Here is a 27,921-nt window from a genome sequence, read left to right as displayed (position 1 = left end):
CTCTCCACCTGGTACACAGACACACTGGCATTGTTCTGTGTAGGGACACTTGGTACAAATAAGACCGTGATAGAAGAGTAATTAAGTCTCTGTGCTTATGTTAGTTCCAAATCATCCACCAGTGTCCGCAGGGTGTTAATCAGCAGGCGCATTTTCAATTACTCAGTCTGTGCGAATGGAAGAAGGAAGATGAGAAAGATTAAGGGTCTAATCCTGCAGCTGTGAAGAGCACATAATTCCCACTGATTTGGAGGGGAGCTTGGAGTAGTGTTGATATTAACCAATCCATAATCACCCTGCAGCCCATGTACATGTCAGACATGTCTGCTCTTTTGCTCCTTAGGGTCATTTCTATTGATTGACATGAATATTATACATAATGTAAATATTATAATTAATATTCACCAGCAAATTCCTTTGCAATGCTCCTATGCAGAATTAAATTGATCTCAGTTACCCAGACTTTACCAGCTAAGCCTTAAGTGTTGGCTTCTCAGTATGCCAATCTGTACATGTAATTAAAGTAAGAACACTTTCAGATTTCACCAGTAGGGTTTTTCAAGTTGTGTGTTGGAGCCTGTGGACAAGAATGAGATACTATAAGCAGGGAAAGTGAACAAACTCAGATCAAATAAAGACCAACCTGCACCTGCTTCTAAAACTCAAACCAACCCCACCCTGAGAATATTTTACTCTGCCCCTGCATGTCAACTGCAGCTGGGATCTTGACCTGCTGCTCACAAACCGGGAAGAATTAGTGGGGGAAGCAAAAGTGGATGGAAATCTGGGAGGCAGTGACCATGAGTTGGTTGAGTTCAGGATCCTGACACAGGGAAGAAAGGTAAGCAGCAGGATATGGACCCTGGACTTCAGGAAAGCAGACTTCGACTCCCTCAGGGAACGGATGGGTAGGATGCCCTGGGGGACTAACATGAAGGGGAAAGGAGTCCAGGAGAGCTGGCTGTATTTCAAGGAATCCCTGTTGAGGTTACAGGGACAAACCATCCCGATGTGTCGAAAGAATAGTAAATATGGCAGGCGACCAGCTTGGCTTAACAGTGAAATCCTTGCTGATCTTAAACACAAAAAAGAAGCTTACAAGAAGTGGAAGGTTGGACATATGACCAGGGAAGAGTATAAAAATATTGCTCGGGCATGTAGGAATGAAATCAGGAGGGCCAAATCGCACCTGGAGCTGCAGCTAGCGAGAGATGTCAAGAGTAACAAGAAGGGTTTCTTCAGGTATGTTGGCAACAAGAAGAAAGCCAAGGAAAGTGTGGGCCCCTTAATGAATGAGGGAGGCAACCTAGTGACAGAGGATGTGGAAAAAGCTAATGTACTCAATGCTTTTTTTGCCTCTGTCTTCACTAACAAGGTCAGCTCCCAGACTGCTGTGCTGGGCATCACAACATGGGGAATAGGTGGCCAGCCCTCTGTGGAGAAAGAGGTGCTTAGGGACTATTTAGAAAAGCTGGATGTGCACAAGTCCATGGGGCTGGACGAGTTGCATCCGAGAGTGCTAAAGGAATTGGCGGCTGTGATTGCAGAGCCATTGGCCATTATCTTTGAAAACTCGTGACGAACAGGGGAAGTCCCGGATGACTGGAAAAAGGCTAATGTAGTGCCAATCTTTAAAAAAGGGAAGAAGGAGGATCCTGGGAACTACAGGCCAGTCAGCCTCACCTCAGTCCCTGGAAAAATCATGGAGCAGGTCCTCAAAGAATCAATCCTGAAGCACTTACATGAGAGGAAAGTGATCAGGAACAGTCAGCATGGATTCACCAAGGGAAGGTCATGCCTGACTAATCTAATCGCCTTCTATGATGAGATTACTGGTTCTGTGGATGAAGGGAAAGCAGTGGATGTATTGTTTCTTGACTTTAGCAAAGCTTTTGACATGGTCTCCCACAGTATTCTTGTCAGCAAGTTAAAGAAGTATGGGCTGGATGAATGCACTATAAGGTGGGTAGAAAGTTGGCTAGATTGTCGGGCTCAACGGGTAGTGATCAATGGCTCCATGTCTAGTTGGCAGCCGGTGTCAAGTGGAGTGCCCCAAGGGTCGGTCCTGGGGCCAGTTTTGTTCAATATCTTCATAAATGATCTGGAGGACGGTGTGGATTGCACTCTCAGCAAATTTGCGGATGATACTAAACTGGGAGGAGTGGTAGATACGCTGGAGGGCAGGGATAGGATACAGAGGGACCTAGACAAATTGGAGGATTGGGCCAAAAGAAATCTGATGAGGTTCAATAAGGATAAGTGCAGGGTCCTGCACTTAGGACGGAAGAACCCAATGCACAGCTACAGACTAGGGACCAAATGGCTAGGCAGCAGTTCTGCGGAAAAGGACCTAGGGGTGACAGTGGACGAGAAGCAGGATATGAGTCAGCAGTGTGCCCTTGTTGCCAAGAAGGCCAATGGCATTTTGGGATGTATAAGTAGGGGCAATACGAGCAGATCGAGGGACGTGATAGTTTCTCTCTATTCGACATTGGTGAGGCCTCATCTGGAGTACTGTGTCCAGTTTTGGGCCCCACACTACAAGAAGGATGTGGATAAATTGGAGAGAATCCAGCGAAGGGCAACAAAAATGATTAGGGGTCTGGAACACATGACTTATGAGGAGAGGCTGAGGGAACTGGGATTGTTTAGTCTGCAGAAGAGAAGAATGAGGGGGGATTTGATAGCTGCTTTCAACTACCTGAGAGGTGGTTCCAGAGAGGATAGTTCTAGACTATTCTCAGTGGTAGAACAGGACAGGACAAGGAGTAATGGTCTCAAGTTGCAGTGGGGGAGGTTTAGGTTGGATATTAGGAAAAACTTTTTCACTAGGAGGGTGGTGAAACACTGGAATGCGTTACCTAGGGAGGTGGTAGAATCTCCTTCCTTAGAAGTTTTTAAGGTCAGGCTTGACAAAGCCCTGGCTGGGATGATTTAATTGGGGATTGGTCCTGCTTTGAGCAGGGGGTTGGACTAGATGACCTCCTGAGGTCCCTTCCAACCCTGATATTCTATGATTCTATGATCAAAACCAGAAATCCTGTGGGATATGTGGCTCTCGTATTAACTAGGGAGCATTGGAAATCTCTTGATTCACTGAGGTAAGCTTAAGAAAAGCAGCGACCCCCGGAGCTGCTGAAGCCTATTGCAGTAGCTTTGTCCATCACTAATTACAGGTCAGGCGCATGGTCTTCGAGGTTGAAGTTTTTGAATTGAGGTTTTCTTTTTAAAATTAAAAAATATTCTGCCATAAACCTGACTATGTGGGTTGTTTCCCCTGCTGCACTCCGCTCTCCCTGTGAAATAGACTCAAGTGGAGGCTCTGTACTGGCTGGAACCGCAGAGACAGAGCTGCAGCATGAACGGAGGTGTCTTTTCCCTTTTTTTAAATAACTGACTATTTAAGAAGTTACCTTAAATTTTGGTTGGAGGCTTTAACAGAAGCGAGCATCCAGTAACACTCCAAATGGGGAAGCTGTGATGGGAATACCCAGTTCAAGTTTAGGCCATTTAATAATTTGATTTGAGATTCTGTTATAAGATCCCTGCTCCATTCAGGCTAATGAGCACCCAGCAACACTGGATGGATAAAAGCCAAATTGCAATTCATTGCTGTAAGGAGTGAGACTTGTGTGCTGTTTCTATTACAAATTAATACAGACTTCTAGATAAACATTTTTCTTTGCCTTTTATGGACTTGATTCTGTACAATGAAAATATTTAGAAAGACAATAAAAGGAGCAGGAATCACACATCAGTGTGAGGCCCTGGCTCGTACATGATTTAATAATTCATAGTAGTAGTAATTATTCATATTTCCAAAGCATCTAGGAGCCTCTGTCATGGACCAGGACCCCATTGTGCTCAGCATTCTACAGACACAGAAGAAAGTGGTCCCTGCTCCGAAGAGCTTCATACTCATTTTGCCCAGTATAGTTTCAAGTGACACTGAGAGTAAGTAGAAGTTCAGTGGGTTCCACATACCTGTAGCTGCAGGGCTCTGCCCCATACAGACATGCTAGGATCATGTCCTCTGGCTGGTAGCCCATCCTGATCCTCTCTTGCAGCGGGACTTTCGAGAGGATGCTAGTAGACTGTAGAACGTACCATTCTGTCACTGCTTGGGCTGCGCTGGTGAAGTTCCTGTAGATGCACTGGGGGGTGTCCTTGTGGTGGCACTGAAGACACATGGAGTTAGATATTAATGTGTAACTAACAAACAACCAGCAGGCGGCTGGCCTTGTGTTCAGAGGGATGGGATAACCTACGGGCTGGAGTAGTGGCTGTGGCCCTCTGTAGCATTCACAGGGTATTGGGGTCACAGCATACAGGAATGTAAATCCTGTGGCCACCTCCCAGCCCACTCCATCACCACTACCCATATGGGTATTTGCATGGCTGGCATGGATGCCCTTTCTGCAGAGCAAGGACATCTAAGTGCAGCTCTGCCCATGGTCCCCCGGGCAGGGCTTCAGTGGACTGGTGCATCTAACACGGGCCTTCATACCACAGGTGAATTTCACCTTGGAACCCATCTGCTGTCGGTTGCACCTAGCTCAGTTACCAGACGACCCTGCTACTGTGCACTAGAAGATCCCTAGTGTGCTACTCCCATGGAGTGGATAGCAATGTACTAAGGAGCTTTCCAGGTGTGGGAGCAGAGTCCATGCAGACCGTCAGTGTGCAGTACATTAGCATGAGAGAGATTTACACACCAGCTTGCTGGGCACTAACTTTTCATCCACACAAGCCCTGAGTGTTTGATCCTGGTGGGGGCCCTCAGAATCCCTAATGAATGACTGCAGCCAGAGTCTCGGGTGTGTCACCTGGGGGCAGGATCAGGCCCAAAAGATTAGAAGTGAAACAAACTGGTTCTAGGCTGGTGTGATTAGAAAAATCTCAAACCTAGCAGCCCCCCAGTACGCCAGTGTTACCAGCGAGTCCTATGGAACAACCTTCCAGAGATGCACCAGCCTATGGAGCATCCCCCAGCCATACACCCAGTGTGTCACTCTGCGGGAAATCATTTGATATGGGATCCTTGCTCAGTTCCAACCAGCTCTAAACTGAGAGAAAATGACTGGAAATGATGCACAGAGCTGTGCCAGGGCCCCTTTATGAGCCAGCATGGACCACATGATGCAGCTTTTCAAGAGAGAAACCTGGTGGAGAAACAAAATCCAGAGGCCCCATTTGTGCTTTACGTTCTAGCGGAGGCTATGTCTCATAGACTCATAGGTATTAAGGTCAGAAGGGACCATTATGATCATCTAGTCTGACCTCCTTCACAATGCAGGCCACAGAATCTCACCCACCCACTCCTGCAGTAAACCTCTCACCTATGTCTGACCTATTGAAGTCCTCAAATCATGGTTTAAAGACTTCAAGGTGCAGAGAATCCTCCAGCAAGTGACCCATGCCCCATGCTACAGAGGAAGGTGAAAAACCCCCCAGGGCCTCTTCCAATCTGCCCTGGAGGAAAATTCCTTCCAGACCCCAAATATGGCGATCAGCTGAACCCTGAGCATGTGGGCAAGATTCACCAGCCAAATACCCAGGAAAGAATTCTCTGTAGTAACTCAGATCCCACCCCATCTAACATCCCATCACAGGCCACTGGGCCTATTTACCATGAATTAATCAGATAAATTAATTGCCAAAATCATGTTATCCCATCATACCATCTCCTCCATAAACTTATTGAGTTTAATCTTGAAGCCAGATAGGTCTTTTGCCCCCAATGCTTCCCTTGGAAGGCTATTCCAGAACTTCACTCCTCTTATGGTTAGAAACCTTCGACCAATTTCAAGTCTAAATTTCCCGATGGCCAGTTTATATCCATTTGTTCTTGTGTCCACATTGGTACTGAGCTTAAATAATTCCTCTCCCTCTCCGGTATTTATCCCTCTGATATATTTATAGAGAGCAGTCATATCTCCCCTCAACCTTCTTTTGGTTAGGCTAAACAAGCCAAGCTCCTTGAGTCTCCTTTCATAAGACAGGTTTTCCATTCCTCAGATCATCCTAGTACCTCTTCTCTGTACCTGTTCAAGTTTGAATTCATCCTTAAACATGGGAGACCAGAACTGCACACAGTATTCCAGGTGAAGTCTCACCAGTGCCTTGTATAACGGTACTAACACCTCCTTATCTCTACTGGAAATACATCGCCTGATGCATCCCAAGACCGCATTAGCTTTTTTCACGGCCATAGTCATCCTGTGTCAATGGATACAGCCCTATCTGCCTTACTCCCACGGCTTAACTGTCCTCCCCAAATGTTTGTGTAACTCCCATTTGTGTCCTCGAGCGAAGTGCAGAGCACGTCTGCATGGAGCCACAAACCTACACTTACCAGCTTCACTGCCACTTTGTGTTTCTGTGCTTCTGACGTCACGTTGGACAGGGCGGGAGAGGAACTGTTGGGTCGGGTTCCTGAGCCGCTTTGGTCGGTCTCAAAGAGATCGATAATGACGGGATGGTCTGGGTCACTCTCGTCAATCAGAACCAAGGGGATTTGGTTCCAGAGCTTCAGGTCTAACCTCTGAGAAACAGTCTCACTGGAGTTTAGTGGGGGAGCTGAGATTGCGTCCCCATGCTTGGACTGCAGGATCCTTTCCAGGGCTGCCTCGGTGAGCGCATCCAACTCTTTCAATAGATGCCTCACCTTGGAGTATCTGAAGGACAAAGAGCAGTTAGCAGGTGCTGGGAAGGTGGCAGTGGCTTGCAGTAGATTGAATGTCTATAGGGAACACGGGCCTTAGGTAGCTTCATAAAGAGTTACTGAAAAATGAATGCAGTCCATGTACAAAGTATGATCTAGGCTAGAATGTGTATCCTGGCGGCCAGACCCTGGAGCAAGAACCAGATATAAAATTAGCGAGGCAATAAACCATCAGTGTTTTACTGATGACTTGTTGTGTTTACACAAATAATGTCATTATCTTTCAAATAACTCATGTTCCTGGGTCAGCAGAGGGCTAACATACCCAGGAGCCACTCTAGAAGGAGAAGACACAAAAATCAACCTACTTGTGGATCTGCTCTAAGTTTTGGGATGTACTTTACACTACTGACTGGGATGTACTTTACACTTTGGGCCACACCTCTGCTCTGTCATATTGATGTAAATTTAAAGTACCTCCAGTGAAGTTGTTGGACTGCCTGATTTCATAGGAGTTACTCTGAATTTACATTGAAGTAACTGAGAGCAGATATTAGCCTTTTGTGGCACCCAGATAATGGGGTTGGGTTGCAGAAAGTGTTTTCATTCATTCTTTTGTTTTCATTTGTTTACAGCAGTGGTTCCCAGACTTGTTCCGCCGCTTGTGCAAGGAAAGCCCCTGGCGGGCTGGGCCGGTTTGTTTACCTGCCGTGTCCGCAGGTTCGGCCGATCGCGGCTCCCAGTGGCCACGGTTCACTGCTCCAGGCCAATGGGATCTGCTGGAAGCGGCAGCCAGTACGTCCCTCAGCCCGCGCCGCTTCCCGCAGCCCCCATTGGCCTGGAGCAGCAAACCGCGGCCACTGGGAGCCGCGATCGGCCGACCCTGCGGATGCGGCAGGTAAACATACTGGCCCGGCCCGCCAGGGGCTTTCCCTGCACAAGTGGCGGAACAAGTTTGGGAACCACTGGTTTAAAGGGCTTGCTGAATGACAATGGCCACTTTCAGAAAGCCCATATCTTTGCAATTTGAGATGGAAAAGATTTATAGTGCTATGCTCTGGAAATGTCACTGAGAAAGTCAGCTTCACAGCTGATGCTGTATCACTTGGTGCAGATAGGCAACTCACTTGTAGGGGCTGGCATTACAGACTGTGACTGCTGGGAACTTCATGGTCTTAAACCCTATAGAGAGAGATGAACTGACACTGTAGGAGAGGTATGTGCCAATGAGGATCCCCCATTGCCAGAAGACGAGAGATGCGAAGAGCAGAGTCAGGAAAAACCAGATGACTTTTTTCTTTGGCCCCTCTCGGATGATGCGCTTGGGTCCATGCGTGTTGGTGTTATCGCAGTACCAGACCAGCAGCTCTTTGTATGTGTATCCCGGCCCCTTCTGGAGACGGTGCAGCACTCTAATGAAATACCTTTTAAAGTTCATTTTAATGCCTGTGAACATGGGGGGGAAACAGGTTAGTCTTAGGCAGCGGGATTTAAATTACTTGCCATATTCTGCTTCTAGGAGTCCTTCAGATGGGAGGCTAACCAGCAGGTGCCTTCAGCCTGTCTCTGGTAGCTCTACAGGTGGATTTCACAGATCACAGGGTAGCGATCTCACCTATGCCCTAATGGTTGTGGTCTGTGTTGCCACGAGGGAAATGTGAATGAGATTCTCAGCGTCTCACTACCCGTGTTGAAAGAGTTCTGGAGACCTCTCAACCTCCCACTGTACCACCACCCCAGAGCTGCGCTTCCTCCGGCAATACTGAAAATCCTTCCCACCTAGATGTGGGTAACGGAAAACATGCAGTTATTGGAAGGCAAGTCATACTTGCAAACCCATTCTGAGCCTATTACAGCCTAAACTGTGTAAGATCCTTGGAGAAGGGACCACTATTTTGTCTCAAAGAACCATCATTCATGGCACTGTATGAACATTAATGTATGCTACTACTGTAGACCAGTCTTAGTCTTAAATCTTTATCTGCTCTAGGTCTGTTTAAACTGCATGACTCTGAACTGGTTTAGAACAGCAATTAGGCTAACTCAGCTCAACTCTCAGTGTAGAAGGGACCTAAAGGGATTTGACTTAAAATGACTGGGGAAGAAGTATTACCAGCTCCTTGGGCATCAGATGTATCCACCTCCCGAAAGGGGAGTAGGAAAGAGGGATTTGGGCACAAGTGTCCTTTTTCAAGACTAAAAATGTCAAAGGGGTGAGGGTGCCTGCCAGAGAAAGGACAATAGATTGTTTTTTTTCTCCAGATTCCTTTGTTTTGAGATAATATCAGTACATTTTGTGCTGCTGATGTGAGGGATGCTGCATATTTTGCATTGGTATTGTGAGTACATGGTACATTTTATGCTGCTATTGTGAGTTGAGAATGCGTGTTACTAAATCTTTATATCCCGGAGCAGAATTTCACAACAAAAGAGAGATCTAGCTAAGTTGAAAATCTTTCAGAGGTTTAAAATGTAGAATGTCAGGATTGAGGACCTATGTTAAATATGGTATTAAGCACAGAGGGAGCAGTAATACTGAAAGTGTAGAACTAGAAACGTTTCAATAATCAGCAATATTCAGAAGAACAAATTCTGCTTTTATGCAATGTTACTCTCACTAACTTTAATCCCATGTAGATAAAATATAAAAGGAAAGTTGCTGTACAGGTTGCTGGGGTATAGGCCATGCACACTCGAAGGATCTCTTTACTCCTCTAGAATTGGAAGACAATGTAGGCTGATTTCATTTCGTTAGATGGTCTTTTTCTCTTGGGCCTGTTTGGTGAGATGACTGCATCAGTTTGAAACCTTACCTATCCGAGCAGAGGAACTGGATAGTAACTGAGTACTCACACAGGCTCAGCTGTTTATGGGGAGTGGGTGAGGACACCTTCCACATCTGGCCAAGACTGCGAGTGCAATGAGTTTGATAAAGATTGAAAACGATTCACTGACTTTGTGGTGTCTCACAACTTCATGCTGAGCTGGAGTCAAACTCCATCTGTCTCCAGTTACTCACAGCCCTATGATCCTGTGCCATGCCCCAACAGAGCCTCATCACCCAAGATCAAATGTCATGAGACCCAGATTACCTCTTCCCTAAGCAAAACCCATGGTAAGGAGCTCTGGAGGGGAGGAACTCCCCCGCCCCCTAGCACTATCCCATTCCAGAGATTTCCTAGGATTGTTGTGTCAGGGACAGGGCTTAGACTCCTTCCTCCTGGGAACAGGAAGCAGTTTTGTCCCCAAACCCAGCAGATTTCATGGAACCTGCAAAGGGGACCTGGGGCCCCCAGCCCTCCGCCTCCCTGACAGCATTGCTCCAATGAAGTCACAATACCAAGGAAGGACTCTCCAAGCCCCCTGCTCGCAAGAGTTTCTTCAGCATGAAGGGGGCCTTTAGGTTCGATTAACTTTCCACTGGCTTTTGTGCAGGTCTGTGGTGGGGATGAGGGCAGGCAATATGCACTTTTCCTGCCCATCTCTTCTACTTTCCAGTCATGGATGCCTGACCCTGCAGAAGCTCTCTGCAGGGGCTGGGGTACTGCAGAAGCAATGGCTCTTCGCTGCATCCCAACTCACCACCGTGCAAGACAGGAGTGGTCCAAGCAGTAGATACCCTCTGAGTAGGCAATTCCAGAGGAATAAGCAAACCTGCGGCATAAAGAAAGGCTGGAGGTTTATTACATGTGGTCTTTTCACCTCAGCTGTCCTGTCACCAGTTAGACATCTGCTTGCTAAATCCCAGATCAGGAAACCTCAAGGACAACCCTTGTTTCATAAACTGGCATAACCAAAATACACTGGAAGCCAGAGAGATTGGCAAAAGCAAACTAGTAAATATTTCTCCCTCTTTTTAAAAAAAAACATTAAAAGATTTAGATTAGATTAAAATTAAAATACACCCAAACTCCACTGGGCAACATCCAGCTTTGATCATAGAATAGGGTTGGAAGAGACCTCAGGAGGTCATCTAGTCCAACTCCCTGCTCAAAACAGGACCAATCCCCAACTAAATCATCGCAGACAGGGCTTTGTCAAACTGGGCCTTAAAAACCTCTAAGGATCACCGGGGGACGGGGACGGGGATGGGCACGCGGGGCAGATAGCTCAGTGGTTTGAGCATTGGCCTGCGAAACCCAGGGTTGTGAGTTCAATCCTTGAGGGGGTCATTTAGGGATCTGGGGCAAAATTGGGGATTGGTCCTGCTTTGAGCATGGGGTTGGAGTAGATGACCTCCTGAGGTCCCTTCCAACCCTGGTATTCTATGATGATTCAACCACCTCCCTAGGTAACGCTTTCCAGTGCTTCACCACCCTGCTAGTGAAATAGTGTTTCCTAATATCCATCCTAGACTTCCCCTACTGCAACTTGAGACCATTGCTTCTTGTTCTGTCATCTGCCACCACTGAGAACAGCCGAGCTTCATCCTCTTTGGAACCCCCCTTCTGGTAATTAAAGGGGTGCTATCAAATCGCCCCTCACTCTTCTCTTATGCAGACTAAATAAGCCCAGTTCCCTCAGCCTCTCCTCATAAGTCATGTGCCCCAGCCCCCTAATTATTTTCATTGCCCTCCGCTGGACTCTCTCCAATTTGTCCACATCCCTTCTGTAGTGGGGGAACCAAAACTGGATGCAATACTCCAGGTGTGGCCTCACCAGTGCCGAATAGAGGGGAATAATCACTTCCCTCCATCTGCTGGCAATGCTCCTACTAATACAGCCCAATACGCCATTGGCCTTCTTGGCAACAAGGGCACACTGCTGACTCATATCCAGCTTCTCGTCCACTGTAATCCCTAGGTCTTTTTCTGCAGGACTGCCGCTTAGCCATTCGGTCCCTAGTCTGTAGTGGTGCATGGGATTCTTGTGTCCTAAGTGCAGGACTCTGCACTTGTCCTTGTTGAACCTCATCAGATTTCTTTTGGCCCTATCCTCCAATTTGTCTAGGTCACTCTGGACTCTATCTGTACCCTCCAGCATACCTACCTCTCCCCCCAGCTTAATGTCATCCGCGAACTTGCTGAGGGTGCAAGGGTCCATCCCATCATCCAGATCATTAATGAAGATGTTGAACAAAACCAGTCCCAGGACAGATCACTGGGGCACTCCACTCGATACCGGCTGGCAACTATAGACATCGAGCCATTGATCACTACCCACTGAGCCCGATGATCTAGCCAGCTTTCTGTCCACCTTATAGTACATTCATCCAATCCATACTTGATAGACCAGACTACCTGGATTCCCTGGGATCTGGGTTCGCTCTGCTGCTTATTCACTCTTCCCACTGACCAAATAAGAATTTGAAATTGAGAGGTACAAAGTCTGGTCTTGTTTCAGTTCTAAAAATCTCCCACCGAAGGGGATCCTGAGTTCACGCAGACATGTGTATCAATGGCTCATATACTTGAAGGGCTTGAAGGAAGAGTTGGCTTATTTTAATAAAAAAAAGGAGTACTTGTGGCACCTTAGAGACTCACGAAAGCTCATGCTCAAATAAATTGGTTAGTCTCTAAGGTGCCACAAGTACTCCTTTTCTTTTTGCGAATATAGACTAACACGGCTGCTACTCTGAAACCTGTCTTTATTTTAATAGTACATCTCCCAAGTCTGAATTTTAACGCTCTTAAAACAAAATTCACAACCAATCAGAATCTCTTCAGTGTAGCCCCTCCTCCCCCCCCAGCATTCAGAATGACGCCCCAGGCTCCTAAGTCAGGGGATTGCTTTTAAAAATCTCATTCTTGTCAAGCCAGCCTCTTGCTTTGAGCTGTGATCTATGGCTTTAGGGGGAAGATGCCGACTCCAATTGTGTTTGATAATTTGAGATTCAAACACTACCCTGAAATGAGCATACACATAATCATCCTCCCTGCTGGCTTCTTGATGGGAGATTTCCCTTATCCTCCGTCCACCCCCACATTCACTGTCCTTTCTCCCTCCTGATCTCTGTCCAACTCACATTCTCCTCTGTGCTCCACCAGAGTCTCCTACCTGCCCCCCTTCACTTCCCACCCTTCAAATTCTTCTTTGCCCCCTATTCCTTGCTGCACCTTATTGCATCGTACCCCCATGGGTTCCTCTGCCACCTTCAGTCTTCCCTGGTGCCCCATTCCTCTCTCCTACAGCTGCCCTCCTTACTCTTCTAGATTGTGCTGGCCCCCTTCATTTGCCCTTTACAGCACCCTCCCTGCCCCCCCCCCCCGGTGACCTGCTTCCCCCACTGTCCCTCCTTGTCCCACTGCTGTTCACCAGCTCCTTACAGCATCCCTCTCGCTGCCTCCTGACAGCACAAAGGAGGGGCCGTTTTCATTAAGCCCAATCTAGCATTAGTCCAATTGGAAACAACGGGAGGTCGTGTCCATCTTTGCTAAGGGCAGCCTCATTGCTGCCTGCACAGGCTATTTTAATTGAGGACAGTTTTGTGGCTTCACCTAATTAAGAACAATGGAGTTGGCAATCATTTTGAAAAAGGGCAAAGCTTTGCAAGTTTGCTCCTAATTATCCTGAGAAGCTTTAAAAAAGAAAAACCCACATGGCAACTCCGCTACTTTCTCGTGTGCGTGCACAGATGGGAAATGCATTCTGCTGGCCACCAATGCTATTTGGAATAGCTCACTGAGATAGCCGTTACTGTAGGAGGTGTCATGGATTCCTTTCAATGCATTCTCCCTGTTCCAAGTAACTTGTACATTCCTGGCCACATATTTTCACTCCCTTTGCTGCCTTGATTAAAATGTACCACGACCCTTCACCTAACCCTCCTCCCCCATAGCCCCTCAAACCAGCGGTGAGGCTATTATAAAGTTATTGCAGCCTGAGCTGAACATTTTAGCAAGTCCTTTTTGTGCGAGGGAACTTTCCTCTTTAAGGTCTTCGTGGAAGAAGCTGGTTGGAGTCCTGTCACCTCAACTACAGCAGAGCTATGCAACCAGAGAGAACAAGAGGAGTTAGTGTGGAGGAGTCTCTGTGCAGATGGCTCTGGCCTCCAGTGTATCCCCAGAGAGCAGCTCTGTGGGGCTATGGGGCTAAACCTTCTGCTTCCGTGTTGGGTCCAAGTGGGGACAAATATCTTCCCATCCCCAACACATACTTCTCAAGTGAAAAACTTGGGAGGACACACAATAGATTTTCTTCTCCCCAAACGCCTCCTGTGGGTATTTCCTGGGAGGGTGCAATCAGACACACTAAACTAAGACCCATGATTCAGACAGTTCCATCTAGAAAGGAATAATGCTCTGAACTCTGAAAATAAATGGTAAAGAGGTCTCTAAGAACAGATCAAATTACAACTCAACCCCTTGTTAGCTCACTTAGACTAGAACGTGAGCTACCCCATTCATGCTGGACACACAATGATCGCCCATCACATGGATAATGTGTTCACAGCTCTGCAGGATATGGGAATAATAAAAGTTTCAAATTAGGGAAGCAAATTACAGTTTATATAAACCAGAAAGCTCTGAGCAACAAGTGGGAACGGTTTCAGGGTTTCACAGAGTCATTTACCCAATCAGGTGGCTAAAAGTTTGGTCTAAATGCCCATGGCTTGACCAAACTATATTCAATTGTTCATTCTCCCTCACATCTTTGGTTTGGAGGTTTTGTTGTTCACTTTGTGTTTGAACTTGTTCTCACCTTGTTCTTTCCATTAACAACATGAGATTGGTGAGCTGATGGGTAGTGATGGAGAAGCACTCACTAAAATAGTCTGTGAAAGCTAATGTTCCCCTCAGAAAGTACAATCTAGAGCTTTGTTCCAGCTGAAGAAAGAGGGTCTGTAGAGAGGTATTTACTACGACAGATTTAAGACCAGAGGCAGCCTTAATGATCACGTTAAACTGCAGTGTGCCACACTGTTTCCCAGCCACCGTCACAGTTGCAGTGGTTGGAGGGGATAGTTTACAGTTTCTGAAAACAATTCCATTTCCCTTGTACAACTCACTCTGGCTGTAGCATGTACTTTTCTGACTGAAACTGTGAGTGTAACTATGACTGAATTCGCAAAAAGGAGTACTTGTGGCACCTTAGAGACTAACCAATTTATTTGAGCATGAGCTTTCGTGAGCTACAGCTCACTTCATCAGATGTATACCGTGGAAACTGCAGCAGACTTTATATACACACAGAGAATATGAAACAATACCATCAGCCACACTATCAGAGGCTCGTTCACCTGCACATCCACCAATGTGATATATGCCATCATGTGCCAGCAATGCCCCTCTGCCATGTACATTGGTCAAACTGGACAGTCTCTACGTAAAAGAATAAATGGACACAAATCAGATGTCAAGAATTATAACATTCATAAACCAGTCGGAGAACACTTCAATCTCTCTGGTCACGCAATCACAGACATGAACGTCGCTATCTTAAAACAAAAAAACTTCAAATCCAGACTCCAGCGAGAAACTGCTGAATTGGAATTCATTTGCAAATTGGATACTATTAATTTAGGCTTAAATAGAGACTGGGAGTGGCTAAGTCATTATGCAAGGTAGCCTGTTTCCTCTTGTTTTTTCCTACCCCCCCCCCCCGATGTTCTGGTTTAACTTGGATTTAAACTTGGAGAGTGGTCAGTTTAGATGAGCTATTACCAGCAGGAGAGTGAGTTTGTGTGTGTATGGGGGTGGGGGGGATGTGAGAAAACCTGGATCTATGCAGGAAATAGCCCGACTTGATTATGTAAAGAGTTGTCACTTTGGATGGGCTAGCACCAGCAGGAGAGTGAATTTGTGTGGGGGGGGTGGAGGGTGAGAACCTGGATTTGTGCTGGAAATGGCCCACCTGTTGATCACTTTAGATAAGCTATTACCAGCAGGACAGTGGGGTGGGAGGAGGTATTGTTTCATATTCTCTGTGTGTATATAAAGTCTGCTGCAGTTTCCACGGTATACATCTGATGAAGTGAGCTGTAGCTCACGAAAGCTCATGCTCAAATAAATTGGTTAGTCTCTAAGGTGCCACAAGTACTCCTTTTCTTTTTGCGAATACAGACTAACACGGCTGTTCCTCTGAAATATGACTGAATTGTAACTGGGCAGTGCTTTCTGGCTCCTACATAGTTTTAAATCAATAGACCGTAGTTGCCAACACTTGCTTCCCAGGAGCTGGTAGAATGCTCTGACTGTGTGGGACCTATCCCTGACAGAGATACTAGCCGTAATCTGGAAGAGAAGCTGTGTGACCTTTCAAAGATTTCCACCAATTCAGGAGTGGGAACTTTCTGCAGCCTCCTTCACCATCACAGCATTTCCTGAATTAGCTCATCACATACAGCAGAGGAAGGACTAACACTCTCATCTGCACTGTGCTGCAGTGTGGACTCCGGGGGCATGAACCGCAGAATGCACCATGCTGGACTATGTTAACGTGAACTGGGTACCTTTTAGTTTGTGCCAGCAGCGTCCACATGGGGCAATGAGGCTGCAAAACTTTGGTGCGCTCTGCAGTTCACACCCCCATAGTCTGCATCGTGGCATAGTGTAGACATAACCCAGATCTGCCTTGCTACTGGCAATAGAGTGTGAAGTGAGTTTATCTGCAGGCTGAAGGGACCAGTTAAGAGAGGGAAATATATACGACCACACAGAAAACGACAAGGATAGCGCCTCCCCCCACTGCCCACACCAACAGTTGCCGCTCTCCAGGCACCCAGCTCTGCAGGCAGCACAGAAGTAAGAGAGGCAATACTGCAACCCCCTAAAATAACCTTGTGACGCCCCTCCTGCAGCTCCCTTTTGGCTCAGGACCCCCAGTTTGAGAAACACTGGTCTCCCCCGTGAAATCTGTATAGTGTAAAAGCACCAGATTTCACAGGAGGAGACCAGATTTCACGCTCCATGAAATGCTTTTCATGGCCGTGAATTTGGAGGGCCCTACTAATAAGTCATTAAGCCCTCATGGTTATGAGGGATGTGCTGCTTTTGCAGTTGTCATGCAGCTGATGCAAACTGGGTACCAGATTTTGTGGAGCTTTCTTTGGAAAGGGTGTGGTCAAGTGATGCCAAGACATTCAGATATATTCCAATGCATCTCAAAGAAGAGGATTTCTTTGAGCCTCTGAAAGATAACACTTCAAAATTCTCTCTCCCTCAGTTTCCTACTCCCTTTGCCACAGGGTTCCAGTGATTATTAAAACCAGATGATGAGCATTACTATCATCACCAGCAATCCAGAACTGCTCTTCTCCATACTAAGTAACAGGCTGACAGTTGAACAATCCCCTCCGGATGACTGGCTTCTATAGATAACTTTGAATTTCAGTTCCTTATATTTCCCTTCCATTATATCATCTTTCATAAACGATTTGTAAATGTTAAGGAGATGTTCTCCTACATGTGACTGTGTTGACAGTGGAGTTATGGCATCAGGGCACAGTGTCAAACATACTGTAGGGGAAAAAAAACAGGAAGTTGTCATGAATACTCCCACTGGATAAACTGCTTAGTTTTTCCCTTCTAATCAAGCTGGTGACCACTGAATGGTTCCTCAAACTGCCACGACATGAGCATTACACTTCCACTCTCTGAATTCAGTGCTGAGAAGGTGCCAGAACAGCAGTTCTGGGAAGACCTCCAGACAAAGATCTGGGATGGGATGGATGGCAGCAGTGGAAAGTTCTTCCAAATTACTATGTCAATCTACCATGAGCCTTTACAAGAAACAGAACCTCTGGTGGCAAGAGGGGTGTTCCCTCTCCAAGTCCAGCGAGTCCTTGGTCTGTCAGACACACACATACTTTCTTTCTATTCTGAAAGTTAGGTCAACATCTGTTGACTGGGAACTGTCAGAGACCCCACCTCCTTCCACTAAGGCACTCGCGATTTTTGGTTGCTACTGAACAGGACTCAATCAAGAACCAGTGACCTGAGTGACCAGCTGGTTCCTTTTTGCCAATTATCCTAGTCAGCCAGGATCACAGCACAGACTTCTGAGCTACAGGTGCTTTTCAAAAATGTTCTGAGTAATCTGAAATTGCAGATAGACTCAAGAAAATCACTATTCATTAATTAGCCTTTCACTTTACTGCCCAGACAGCCAACATTCATAATTCATAAAGCATGCATAAATTCTGATATTACAATACTGTAAATTGTATATCTCTTCTACCCAGGATTGAAGGGTTTCCTCTTGTTTCTCTTCAAGCAAATGCTCCCCAGAAGTTTCCATAACAAACATTGTATTCTCTTTAGAATAAACCACAACGTTTCTATAGTCTTCTGAATATTTAAACCTTTTCATTTACACAATTACAATCAGTTATAATGCAGCATATGTACACCATTGTATCCTTATCTTTTTATCTATATAAAATTAAAAACCCTGAAGTGTTTACTTATATTTCTTTTCATGTACTGTGTATATATACCTGCTACTGTATTTTTTACTCCATGCATCTGAGGAAGTGGGTTTTAGCCCACGAAAGCTTATGCCCAAAGAAAGTTGTTAGTCTCTAAGGTGCCACAAGGACTCCTCATTGTTTTTGCTGATACAGACTAACATGACTACCACTATGAAACTTATATTTCTTTGTTCATAATTTTGTAGCAGTCATTACACCCACATGCACTATCTTTAATGTATTTACATTTATCCATCTAACAAATGGCCCTTTTAAAAGTTACTTTGTAGCTCATATTTCCAGTACTTTCAGCACCCTTTTGTATTCTCTTGCAACTAGTTGTTTTCACAGAATTAGCCATCATAAACTAGATTCAGATTACTTATTTTATAATGTTTTCTTGTAATTTAAAACAGTGTCAAGTAGTTCAAACACAACATCTAATTGTTTATTTACTTATCCTAATGTTTCAATTATTTTCTAAACACTCAATTAAAACTTTCTTTGGGATTCATTCCCATTATACTACACTGGTTACAACCCCACAAGAAGTGGAAAAATAACTACCAGTATAAACAAAACCAGCTAATCTGACCAGCTTTGTGTTATTGCTTAACTTAAGGATGCTATCTTGCAACTCCTATTCACACGAGACGTCCCACTGATGTCAAATGATGTGCTTGCCTGAGAGGGAATTATTCATGTGAGTAAACTTTTGCAGCGTTGGATCATCCGTGAAGAGAAAAAACAAACAGCATAAAAGGTGAAAATGAAATGAGAATTCTTTATTCATAATTTGAGACATTATTAATAGAGGATTTTTAATTCTGACTAATCTTGACCATGGCCCTTTAAAGATTTTAACACAATTGATATTTCTAAATCCATCTGTGGAAACGTGTCCTGGTTCTGGACCTGGGAAGTGCCCTGAATTGGCTCCAGCCTGCAGTTAGGCTCTGCCCACATCTGCTGTGACTTCAATAACAATTTTGAGAAAATCTACCCATCTTTGCAGAACCACTGGTACACCTCTACTGGTGACAGACATGGTGGAAGAGCGACTGGAGGCAAGCCAAAGGCATTTTAACCTCCTACCATCGAGACCTGCTGTGAGCTGACTTAGATAGCATGTTGGTAAAAGGACTCTGCCCTGTTGAGCAGGAAGTCCTAATTCCCAGCTTGAGTAGCCATAAATAGAAGTGCAGCTGGAGGAGGGCTAGCTGGCCAAGTACACAGCTACCATCTCAGATGGGATCATAGGGAAGCTAGATCATCATCCTGCCGCTTGCACTGCTATTTTTAGCATGCCTGCACCAACGCTGATCAAGCTGGCATGTCTACTTGAGCAGGAAAGTACATCTTCCGGTTTCAGTGTAGACATAATCTCCTCTCTAACCCCACCAAAAATGCTGTGGAGGCTCCAGGCTGCTGGAGATTACTGTTTATCCAAATAATTTTTAGAAACTATTTACTTAGGAGGTTAAATCCTTGTCATGTAAATATCCAAAACAAAATAATCACAACAGCTGTTATTTCAAGAGACTTTATACAGGAATATAGTCATCAGATCTTTCTATCGTCAAATCAGTCTGAATCACAATTTACCACCCATTCAAGCGGACGTGGTTTATGTATTTATGGGTTTATGACTAGGCCTAAACACTGTTCTACAGTAGCTTTTTAAACACTATTGTGAAATAAGAAAAGGAGTACTTGTGGCACCTTAGAGACTAACCAATTTATTTGAGCATGAGCTTTCGTGAGCTACAGCTCACTTCATCTAGTGAGCTGTAGCTCACGAAAGCTCATGCTCAAATAAATTGGTTAGTCTCTAAGGTGCCACAAGTACTCCTTTTCTTTTTGCGAATACAGACTAACACGGCTGTTACTCTGAAACCTGTTATTGTGAAATAGTTAACCCCTGCCCATGTTGACCAGACAAATCCAATTAGCCCAAACTGGTTTTGAACTGTGCTTAAAACTGTTCATAAAAAGTTTTATCCCCAGTGCAGAGGGAGTCAATCCTTACCTGCATGAGTTTAACATAACCTGCCTTCACTTTATCGCTTACACACAGTAGATAACACAGTAGTGGGGACTCATATTCTAAGAGCCAAATCCCACAGGAGGCAAACTGGCTTTTTACCCTGTGCACACTGATTTCAATGACCCTGCTCAAAGATTTAAAGTTAAACGTGTATCTAAAAGCTTTGCTGGATCAGGGCTAAAGTGGTCAGTATCTTACAGGACTGAGCACTAAACTGGCTGCCAGGTTAGCAAACTGACCATAAAATGATTTAAAATTACCTTTCCCAGCCCTGAAGAAGAGCTCAGTGTGGCCTGAAAGCTTGTCTCTCTCACCACCAGAAGTTGGTCTAATAAAAGATATTACCTCCCCCACCTCGTCTCTAAAAAAAACCCTGACACATTTTAACAATGTTCTGTCCAATGCTGGTAGCACAATAGACTGGTTAACAAACACCATTTTAAAGGGATTTTCTAATGTTGCAGGAGGCCAAGAGCCAAGCTCACTCCCTCTGGCCGGAGTAAGCGTTGCTTTCAAAGGGCAAAGCTGGTTCAGAAAAGAAAAAGTTGCACTTTCACACATACAAATGGTCATTTTTCCAGAAGGGAAGTAACCCTACGTTTGTTTTTAACCTTTCCAACATTTCCTTACCTTAATTTCTACAATCTTTTTTTCTAAGACGAAATCTTACTCTTTCCTTATTCCTGCAGCTGGCTCTTGCTTGGTTCTGTAGCCACACCTGCAATCCTGAGACAGCTCCTTGTACTCACTTGAGCTTAATGTCAGAGGAGTTCAAGTGGCCCATGTTTTCTAAAGGGATACTTCAACAGCTTCTCTATGAACCCTTCAGGCTGCCTGGCTCTTCCATTAGCTGGGATGTACCATGTAGTGTAAAGCACACAGGTGATAAGTGAGAAACTGGCACTCACCCGCCCACCCACCCACCACTATTGCTAACCCCTCCCTATCCCACCCTGAATCAGGGAACACAGCAGCACAACACTCTTCCCCTCCCCTGCCCCACATCCAAATGGAGAACTTGGCTGAGAACTTGGAAGGTTGCAGGAGCCAGACAGAACTCCACCGCACAGTCAGGCTACTGCAGTAGCAGATGAACACAGGGCAATGTATGTATTTGTTGCTTCCCCTAGATCGCACTGTTTACAAAATTGAAGCATGCAGCAATAACTGCAGCCATGGGGGAAACTTTATGATGCCCCATTGCTGCTTCCAGAAGCTTCTCATTTTACTGTTTTACCTTCCCCTCCCCTGATTTGGGCACTGCTGGGTAAAGCATCTACCAGCTACCTGTCTCTTCCTCTTCTGATGATCTTCACTTTGCCCCTACACACTACTCGGGTTGTAAGGATTCTTCTCTAATAAGTAAATAAGAAATTAGTTGCATTTTTCTTCAACAATATACTGTAGTAATACTCTGCCCTTTTATAGTTATCTGAGGATCTCAAAGCACTTTACAAACTTTAATGGACACCTCCAGTCAACAATGGAGCAGTTGTCTACACCAGATGATACCTCCACCATTGTCTGGACACAGTTAAAGTTTGGCTCTTGCTGGCATCTGCTACCATAACTGTGTGATCTGAAATAATGTTCAATAACTGATCGTGAAAATCAGTTCTGGATGCAGGGCTTCTGTAGCACAAAAGGAGCCATATGCACTTCACACTCACGGAGGCCCTATCCACACAGTGGTTGAAATAATGCTAGCAACAAATGTGTGTATGGTCCTAGCATGGTTTGCCTCAGCATTGTGGAGAGGCTACTCCCATCACACCCTGAGACCCATAAATCCAATCCTGCTCCTGTTGAAATCCAAGGGGACACTCCTGTGCCTGATGATGCCTATAGGATCAGACTTCATGTTATAAAATCATGCTATAGACTACCTATTAGTCTGTAATAGGGTTTGGCGAGCATAGTTCTCATTTTTAAAAAATCCCAGTCCACGTTGATTAGGGAGGTTACACAAAAAGTTTGTTGGTCATGACTCTGTTTAATAACCAGTTGCTAACATGTTTCCGATACTAGGACAGGCCCATAATATCTGCTATTAGTTTCCTTGCTGAAATGCACAACAATAATTCCTCTCCAATCTTCATTTGGTCACATGCCACCTTTTCCACAGCCTGAACCAAAGACTGGGGCAAAGTGTACATAGAAATCACCTGCCGCCTTGTTTTCCTACAGAAAGGATTTTACTCTGTTCTGATTTAACTGTTGCAATTTAGGGGTAGAAATATTCTTATTTTAGTACCAGTTTTCAGACTAACAGGCAGTGTAACAAAAATGGAACCAGTAGTGTACATACTCTTATCAAGTCAGAAAATCATTTACTGAACCTGTGTGATGTTAACTTAATCAGCAAAGGTTTTGCTTCCATTATTGTGTATATCTTGGCTAATTCTGAATGAGATCCAACCTCCCTGTAGGGTCTACTCTCCTAGACACAACACTTAGTGCTAGCGTGGGATGGAGTATGTGTGTTACATGTCATTAGAAGACTTTTTAAAAGGATTACGTTTTTAAAAATAACAGTCTATTTCCAACACGAAAAATTACAGTACTTTTGAGGCCAGAACCACACAAGGACTTAGGCACTTAAAGCCCAGATTTAAGCACTACTGCAATCCAGAACCCCCTCCTCAGCTGCCACCTGACACTGTAGGTGCCATAGGACCTACATTTTTGCCATAAAAGTTCCCTAGGCACCTAAGTTTCTACCTATGGGCCTGCACGCGCTACCTCAAGCCGGCACATGGATGCCTCTCTCTTGTCTAAGTCCCAACTCATAATATTCAAACTAGGGCAAGACAGGAATTCCCCTGCTTATCTTGCCTTAAACGGCAGGGGAGCGCCCTGGCCTTTCTTCTTCAAATATTGGAAACCTCTCCTTGACATAGATTCCAAGTCCTGTGTTTCTTCTGTAAGAGTCAGTGGCCTTTCAGTCACTTAGAACAAGCCAAGGAACCACGTTCTTTGTTGGTTTTTAGTGAGGATGATGATGTTGAGAATTACATTTATGTATTATACATATCAACAGAAATGTACATGTGAGAAGAGAAGCCTTGTAACTGGTGCAGCAAGAGCTCTAACCAGCAGTTCCCTCATAAGTTTGGATTTTTTAGTGCTTTACAATAACACTATATCAGGAATAGATCAGGTAACACATCATACATCCCCAAGAGGGACAGTTCTCTGATGAGAAATCCAAGTGACAGCTGTTTGGGGATGCATGGGACATCTGGAACAAAGGACATGGCCACTGATATATTTGGAAAATCAAAACTCTAACTTCATTCCTTTAGTCACAGAGATTTAAATATAAAAAACTGAGAAGTTAATACAAATTAAATAGGAAACATTATACCTGACTGCACTATACACACATTCAGTATACTCTACTGGCTTGACTGCCTGTACAAGTGTTGCCAAAGTGTAAAAGAACTGAAAGACCTCTAGCCCCCATCAGCAGATCAAACACTAAAAAGCACAGTTCCAGGCAGTGTAACAAAAATGGAACCAGTAGTGTACATACTCTTATCAGGTAGGAAAAACATTTACTGAACCTATGTGATGTTTGAGTGACAAGTTTCCATTCCAAAAACATTGACTTATGTCATATACATATTACAGAAGGAGGTAAAATAAGTGATTCTTCCTTGTTATGTTAGTGAAGCAAATCATTTGCTGACAGAGGCAGAAACAAAACACACTTATCTTATTTGTTCAAACTAGTCCACTGAGCTTCCTGAACTTTGATTCCTCCTGTGAAATTCATTTGTCTTATAATAAAATAAAATCCATTAGGGACATATTAAGGATGTTGTGAACACCTGAGTTAAGGGTTTATTGACTTATGTAGAGCACTGAAAACTTGTATTTTGAATTAGTATTTCCAGAATGTTTGCACAAATTGAGGGTTTTCTATTGCCAATTTAATTATATCTATCTCATGCCTTTTGTATGACTTTTTAAAATGTATTCCTCTTATTTATATAGGTTTTTCACCATGGCCTGTGGCAAGTTTCCATACTGAGAGTTTCTTCTAGTAATACCAATCAATTTTAGGACTAGTTCCTTGCCCTAGAATTTTGATGTTTCCTCTCTGAATGCTACGTCCCTACTCTGCCCTCATTTACACATGGAGCTAATAAGTTTTTCATCTTAATTCAGCAAGACACACACAAATCCTCACTCATGCTTAATCATTAGACAGCTGCCCAGTGTTAGGGAGGTCACACCTGCTTTGCTCCTGAACAGATCTCATACATCCTGTCATTCCAATAAGGGTCTCCTCCTTCCTGCCTCACATTATACAAAGCTATCTGCTCAGAATACTCTATTTTGCAAAACATGGAGCTTAAAGCCTTTACTGAAGTGCAAATTAATTTCCTGTGTTGTAAGAAAGGAATGACAGGTTCCTGCGACATCACAAACACACCAAATGAAAAATGAATTAAAAGAATGAAATACCTATTTCCTATTCTTACAATCTAAAACCAACCATTTAAATCCCCAAAGCTTTCTGATTGGCCTCCTCAGTATGTGTTTTAGGATAACAAGTAAAATCCATTCTTGGCTATTGATAGTCAATATTACCATGTGAATTTTAAGCATACTGCACAATTTTAACCACAAAGCAACCCATTAAAACTAATAGAAATTCGGTGGCTGCTTCTCTGGCACTGCACAAACTCCAACCCATAATGGAAAATATCTATTTTATAACTCAAGTATCAGAGGAGTAGCCATGTTAATCTGGAACTGTAAAAGCAGCAAAGAGTCCTGTGGCACCTTATAGACTAACAGGCGTATTGGATCGTGAGCCTTTGTGCGTGAATATCCGACGAAGTGAATAAGATATTCACCCACGAAAGCTTATGCTCCAATACGTCTGTTAGTCTATTTTATAACTGTCACTTATCCTTTAATGCAGCCTTGTGTGTCAATACAGGTAATAAGGTGTTGCTGTTTTTATTAAGTGAATTTTAGTGCTCGTGAAAGGTGCCAGATTAACAGCACTGAACACTGAATTGTCTTCTGTCACCCCAGAACAGGTACAGCCTCCCCCCCTCGCTGATGTCTCCCTTTGACCCATTCATTCCTCTGCTAAGGCTGCCAGCAAGGGACCCAAATAGAGCTTGTTACTATAGCAGGTTTTGTGATATGGGCACGTATCCACTAGGAACGTGACCGAGACTCAAACGTCGTGTTGCCAACTCTCATCACATTTGGTGTTTTTCTTAAAGACCCAGCTGCTGGAATTAAGTTATCAGCTCGGAATCTCTACTTTTTTTAGTAAGTTTCTAGCCCTCATTTCTGGGGAGAAAATCTTGAAAATGTGACCCCTGAACATTCCAACATCAGGAGGTAAATAAAAAGAACCACAGATGCATTCTTCTTTTTAAAAAGCTTGTGATTTTTAACTCAGTCTCATTGACCTGGGGGGCCTGAGACATGATTTTTGAATGCTTGGGGTTGGCAATAGCCACTACTAACGGGAGCTGAAACTGTTGTTAGAGAGAAAGCAGGACAGCTCTATTCTACAGGCAGAACAGCATGGGGCCATCTGAGGCAAGGTGTTCTGTAACTGTTTGTGTAAGTGATGGTGGGCTGGGCAGCCATTTGCCTGAACTTGGCCCAGGGTGAACGGTTCTTTGCCCAGGATCAACTTGTCCCATTAATGACAGGTTTCAGAGTAACATTAACAATCCCATAAACATTCCAGCCCCTCTTCGTTCTTTCAGAAATGCTGTTGAATGCATTTTAATGTGAGTCACAGAACATTATTCCATATGTCCAAAATTTACAATAGACAAAGGGAGGAGATGAGAGAAGCTACAAATGTTTTGAACGTGTAAAGACTACAAGATTGGGTCCGTCTTGATGAAGTGTCATGAATCCCTAGGCAAACAGAGAGGAAAACAAGTTCTGATCACTTCTCTGTCCCTTCAGCATGTAAGATGCACAGGGTAACATTTTTGTGCAGAATGGATTTTGATGAGTATGAATTCTGCTGGAAGATGTGGGCTGGAGACAGGGTAGCATCTCTTATTCACTCAGTGCGGTACAGGCACAAAGTCATAGACCTCACCCTATTGAATACAAAGTAGTTAGGGAAAAGACTTCAGAGCCAGTATCGCCTGCATAGGCTCTGCACGAGAGGCCTCAATATATGCAGGAATAGAACACCCCCGGAAGACCCAGGGTACCATCTGTCAGAGAGACATTGCCTGGTGAAACACCGGGCTATGTCAGTCTGTTTGAGGAGTTCAGCTTGCTGCACATTTTACCAGAAAACCCAATAGGGAGACCATCCCCTATCATTCATGCCTGACAGACCTAGCCAGAAAAATAATAGAAAATTCCAGTGTTTATCGAATACAAACTGCAAGGTGGCTATTCCCTCCAAGCCATGCTTTCTGTAATAGTGCTGACAAGAGTTTTGTCCTGTTTACAGTAGCAAACTGTCTCCAACCCTGGTTCAAGTGCTGACAGCTCACGTCAATCACGGCTCAATTTCCGACTTATCTCCGAGCTCTCCCGAAGGTGCGCACTCTCCCAGCTACAGCTGAGCTAGTGACTTGTAAAGAACAACCATTCATTCTGCAAATTTCATCTTTGCAAATTTTCCAAGAGCAGATAAAAAAAATTCTTGCATGTATTTGTCATTTGGGGGATTATTCACCCATGTCTTCAGCGAGCACTTTTTGCCTGCAAATTGTTGGGAGCAGGGCATTGCCACCTTCGCAATCCAGGCCGGGCTGGCTAGACGGCCCTGCCTGGGGAGGGCTGGTTGCAAACATTTTTGGTTACTTTTAATCCAACTTTTTTTATCCAGGAGGCATTACGGAAAATGCCCAGCTGGAAGGATCCCACGGGAGGGTGGGGGCAGCATGGCCCCTGCCCAGGCTATGGGGCTGGGATGGGGGTATCTTGAGCTGAAGACTGGCCCTGAGCTTGTTCCCCGGCCGTGGGTCTCTGTGGGCCCCAGCACCGCAGGGTCTCGGCTTCGCAGACACCGACAGAGGCGCCCTCGCAGCCCCTGCGAGCTGGAGCAGGGCGAGGAAACTGAGGCACGGCAGCGACTGCCCCAGGTCCCGCGGGCCGGCCGTAGAACTCAGGCGCCCTGAGCGCCCCTGCTCGGGGGGTCCCGCGGGCAAGTGTCGCCCCGCTCCCGGCCCCGGCCCCGGCCCCCAGCGCCCCGCCCGGCGGAGCTTACCTGGCTGCGGGGAGGATGCGGGCGGCTCGGCTCTCGCGGCTGATGCGGCTCAGCTCCCGCCAGGCGCGGGCACGAGCCGGAGCGCGCGCCGGACGCGGATTCGGGGCGCGAGCCGCCCGCACGCGTCACACCCCAACTCCTCCCCTCCCCCCACCTCTTCCCGCCTCCCCGCCCCTCACCCCCAACTCCTCCCCTCCCCCCACCCCAACCTCTTCCCACCTCCCCCCCAACCCCTCCCCTCCCCCCACCTCTTCCCACCTCACCCCCAACCCCAACCTCTTCCCGTATCACCCCGCCCCTCACCCCCAACTCCTCCCCTCCCACCCCCCCAACCTCTTCCCACCTCACCCCCAACTCCTCCCCTCCCCCCACCTCTTCCCGCCTCCCCCCGCCCCAACCCCCAACTCATCCCCTCCCCCTCACCTCTTCCCACCTCACCCCCAACCCCAACCTCTTCCCGTATCACCCCGCCCCTCACCCCCAACTCCTCCCCTCCCACCCCCCCAACCTCTTCCCGCCTCCCCCGACCCTCACCCCTCCCCCAACTTCTTCCTGCCTCCCTCCTCCTCCTGCCCCTCACCCCCAACTCTCACCCCAACCTCTTCCTGCCTCACCCCTCCCCTCACCCCCAACTCCTC

The 27,921-nt window shown here is 45.5% G+C and overlaps 1 protein-coding gene across 4 annotated transcripts in view; it reads right to left on the bottom strand.

The window, feature by feature from the left end:
• SCNN1B (sodium channel epithelial 1 subunit beta) overlaps positions 1–27,425 on the bottom strand; it is a 59,623-nt gene extending 32,198 nt beyond the window's left edge. For 2 of the 4 annotated variants that reach the window (XM_075133347.1, XM_075133346.1), the window contains exons 1-3: positions 7,792–8,120; positions 6,356–6,677; positions 3,985–4,178 (exon numbers count right to left, since the gene is read on the bottom strand). In XM_075133347.1, the coding sequence (XP_074989448.1) occupies positions 3,985–4,178; positions 6,356–6,677; positions 7,792–8,120 (845 nt within the window). Of the gene's footprint in view, positions 1–3,984; positions 4,179–6,355; positions 6,678–7,791; positions 8,121–10,246; positions 10,319–27,283 lie in introns of those variants that run through there. The other 2 variants (XM_048865847.2, XM_048865848.2) reach the window with 2 other exon arrangements.
• Positions 27,426–27,921: the final 496 nt, after the last annotated feature.

This window comes from Caretta caretta, chromosome 10 (assembly GCF_965140235.1).
Source record: "Caretta caretta isolate rCarCar2 chromosome 10, rCarCar1.hap1, whole genome shotgun sequence".
Taxonomy (NCBI): domain Eukaryota; kingdom Metazoa; phylum Chordata; order Testudines; family Cheloniidae; genus Caretta; species Caretta caretta.
Note: the sequence above shows the minus strand (reverse complement) of the source record. Positions and strands in the feature narration are given on the sequence as shown.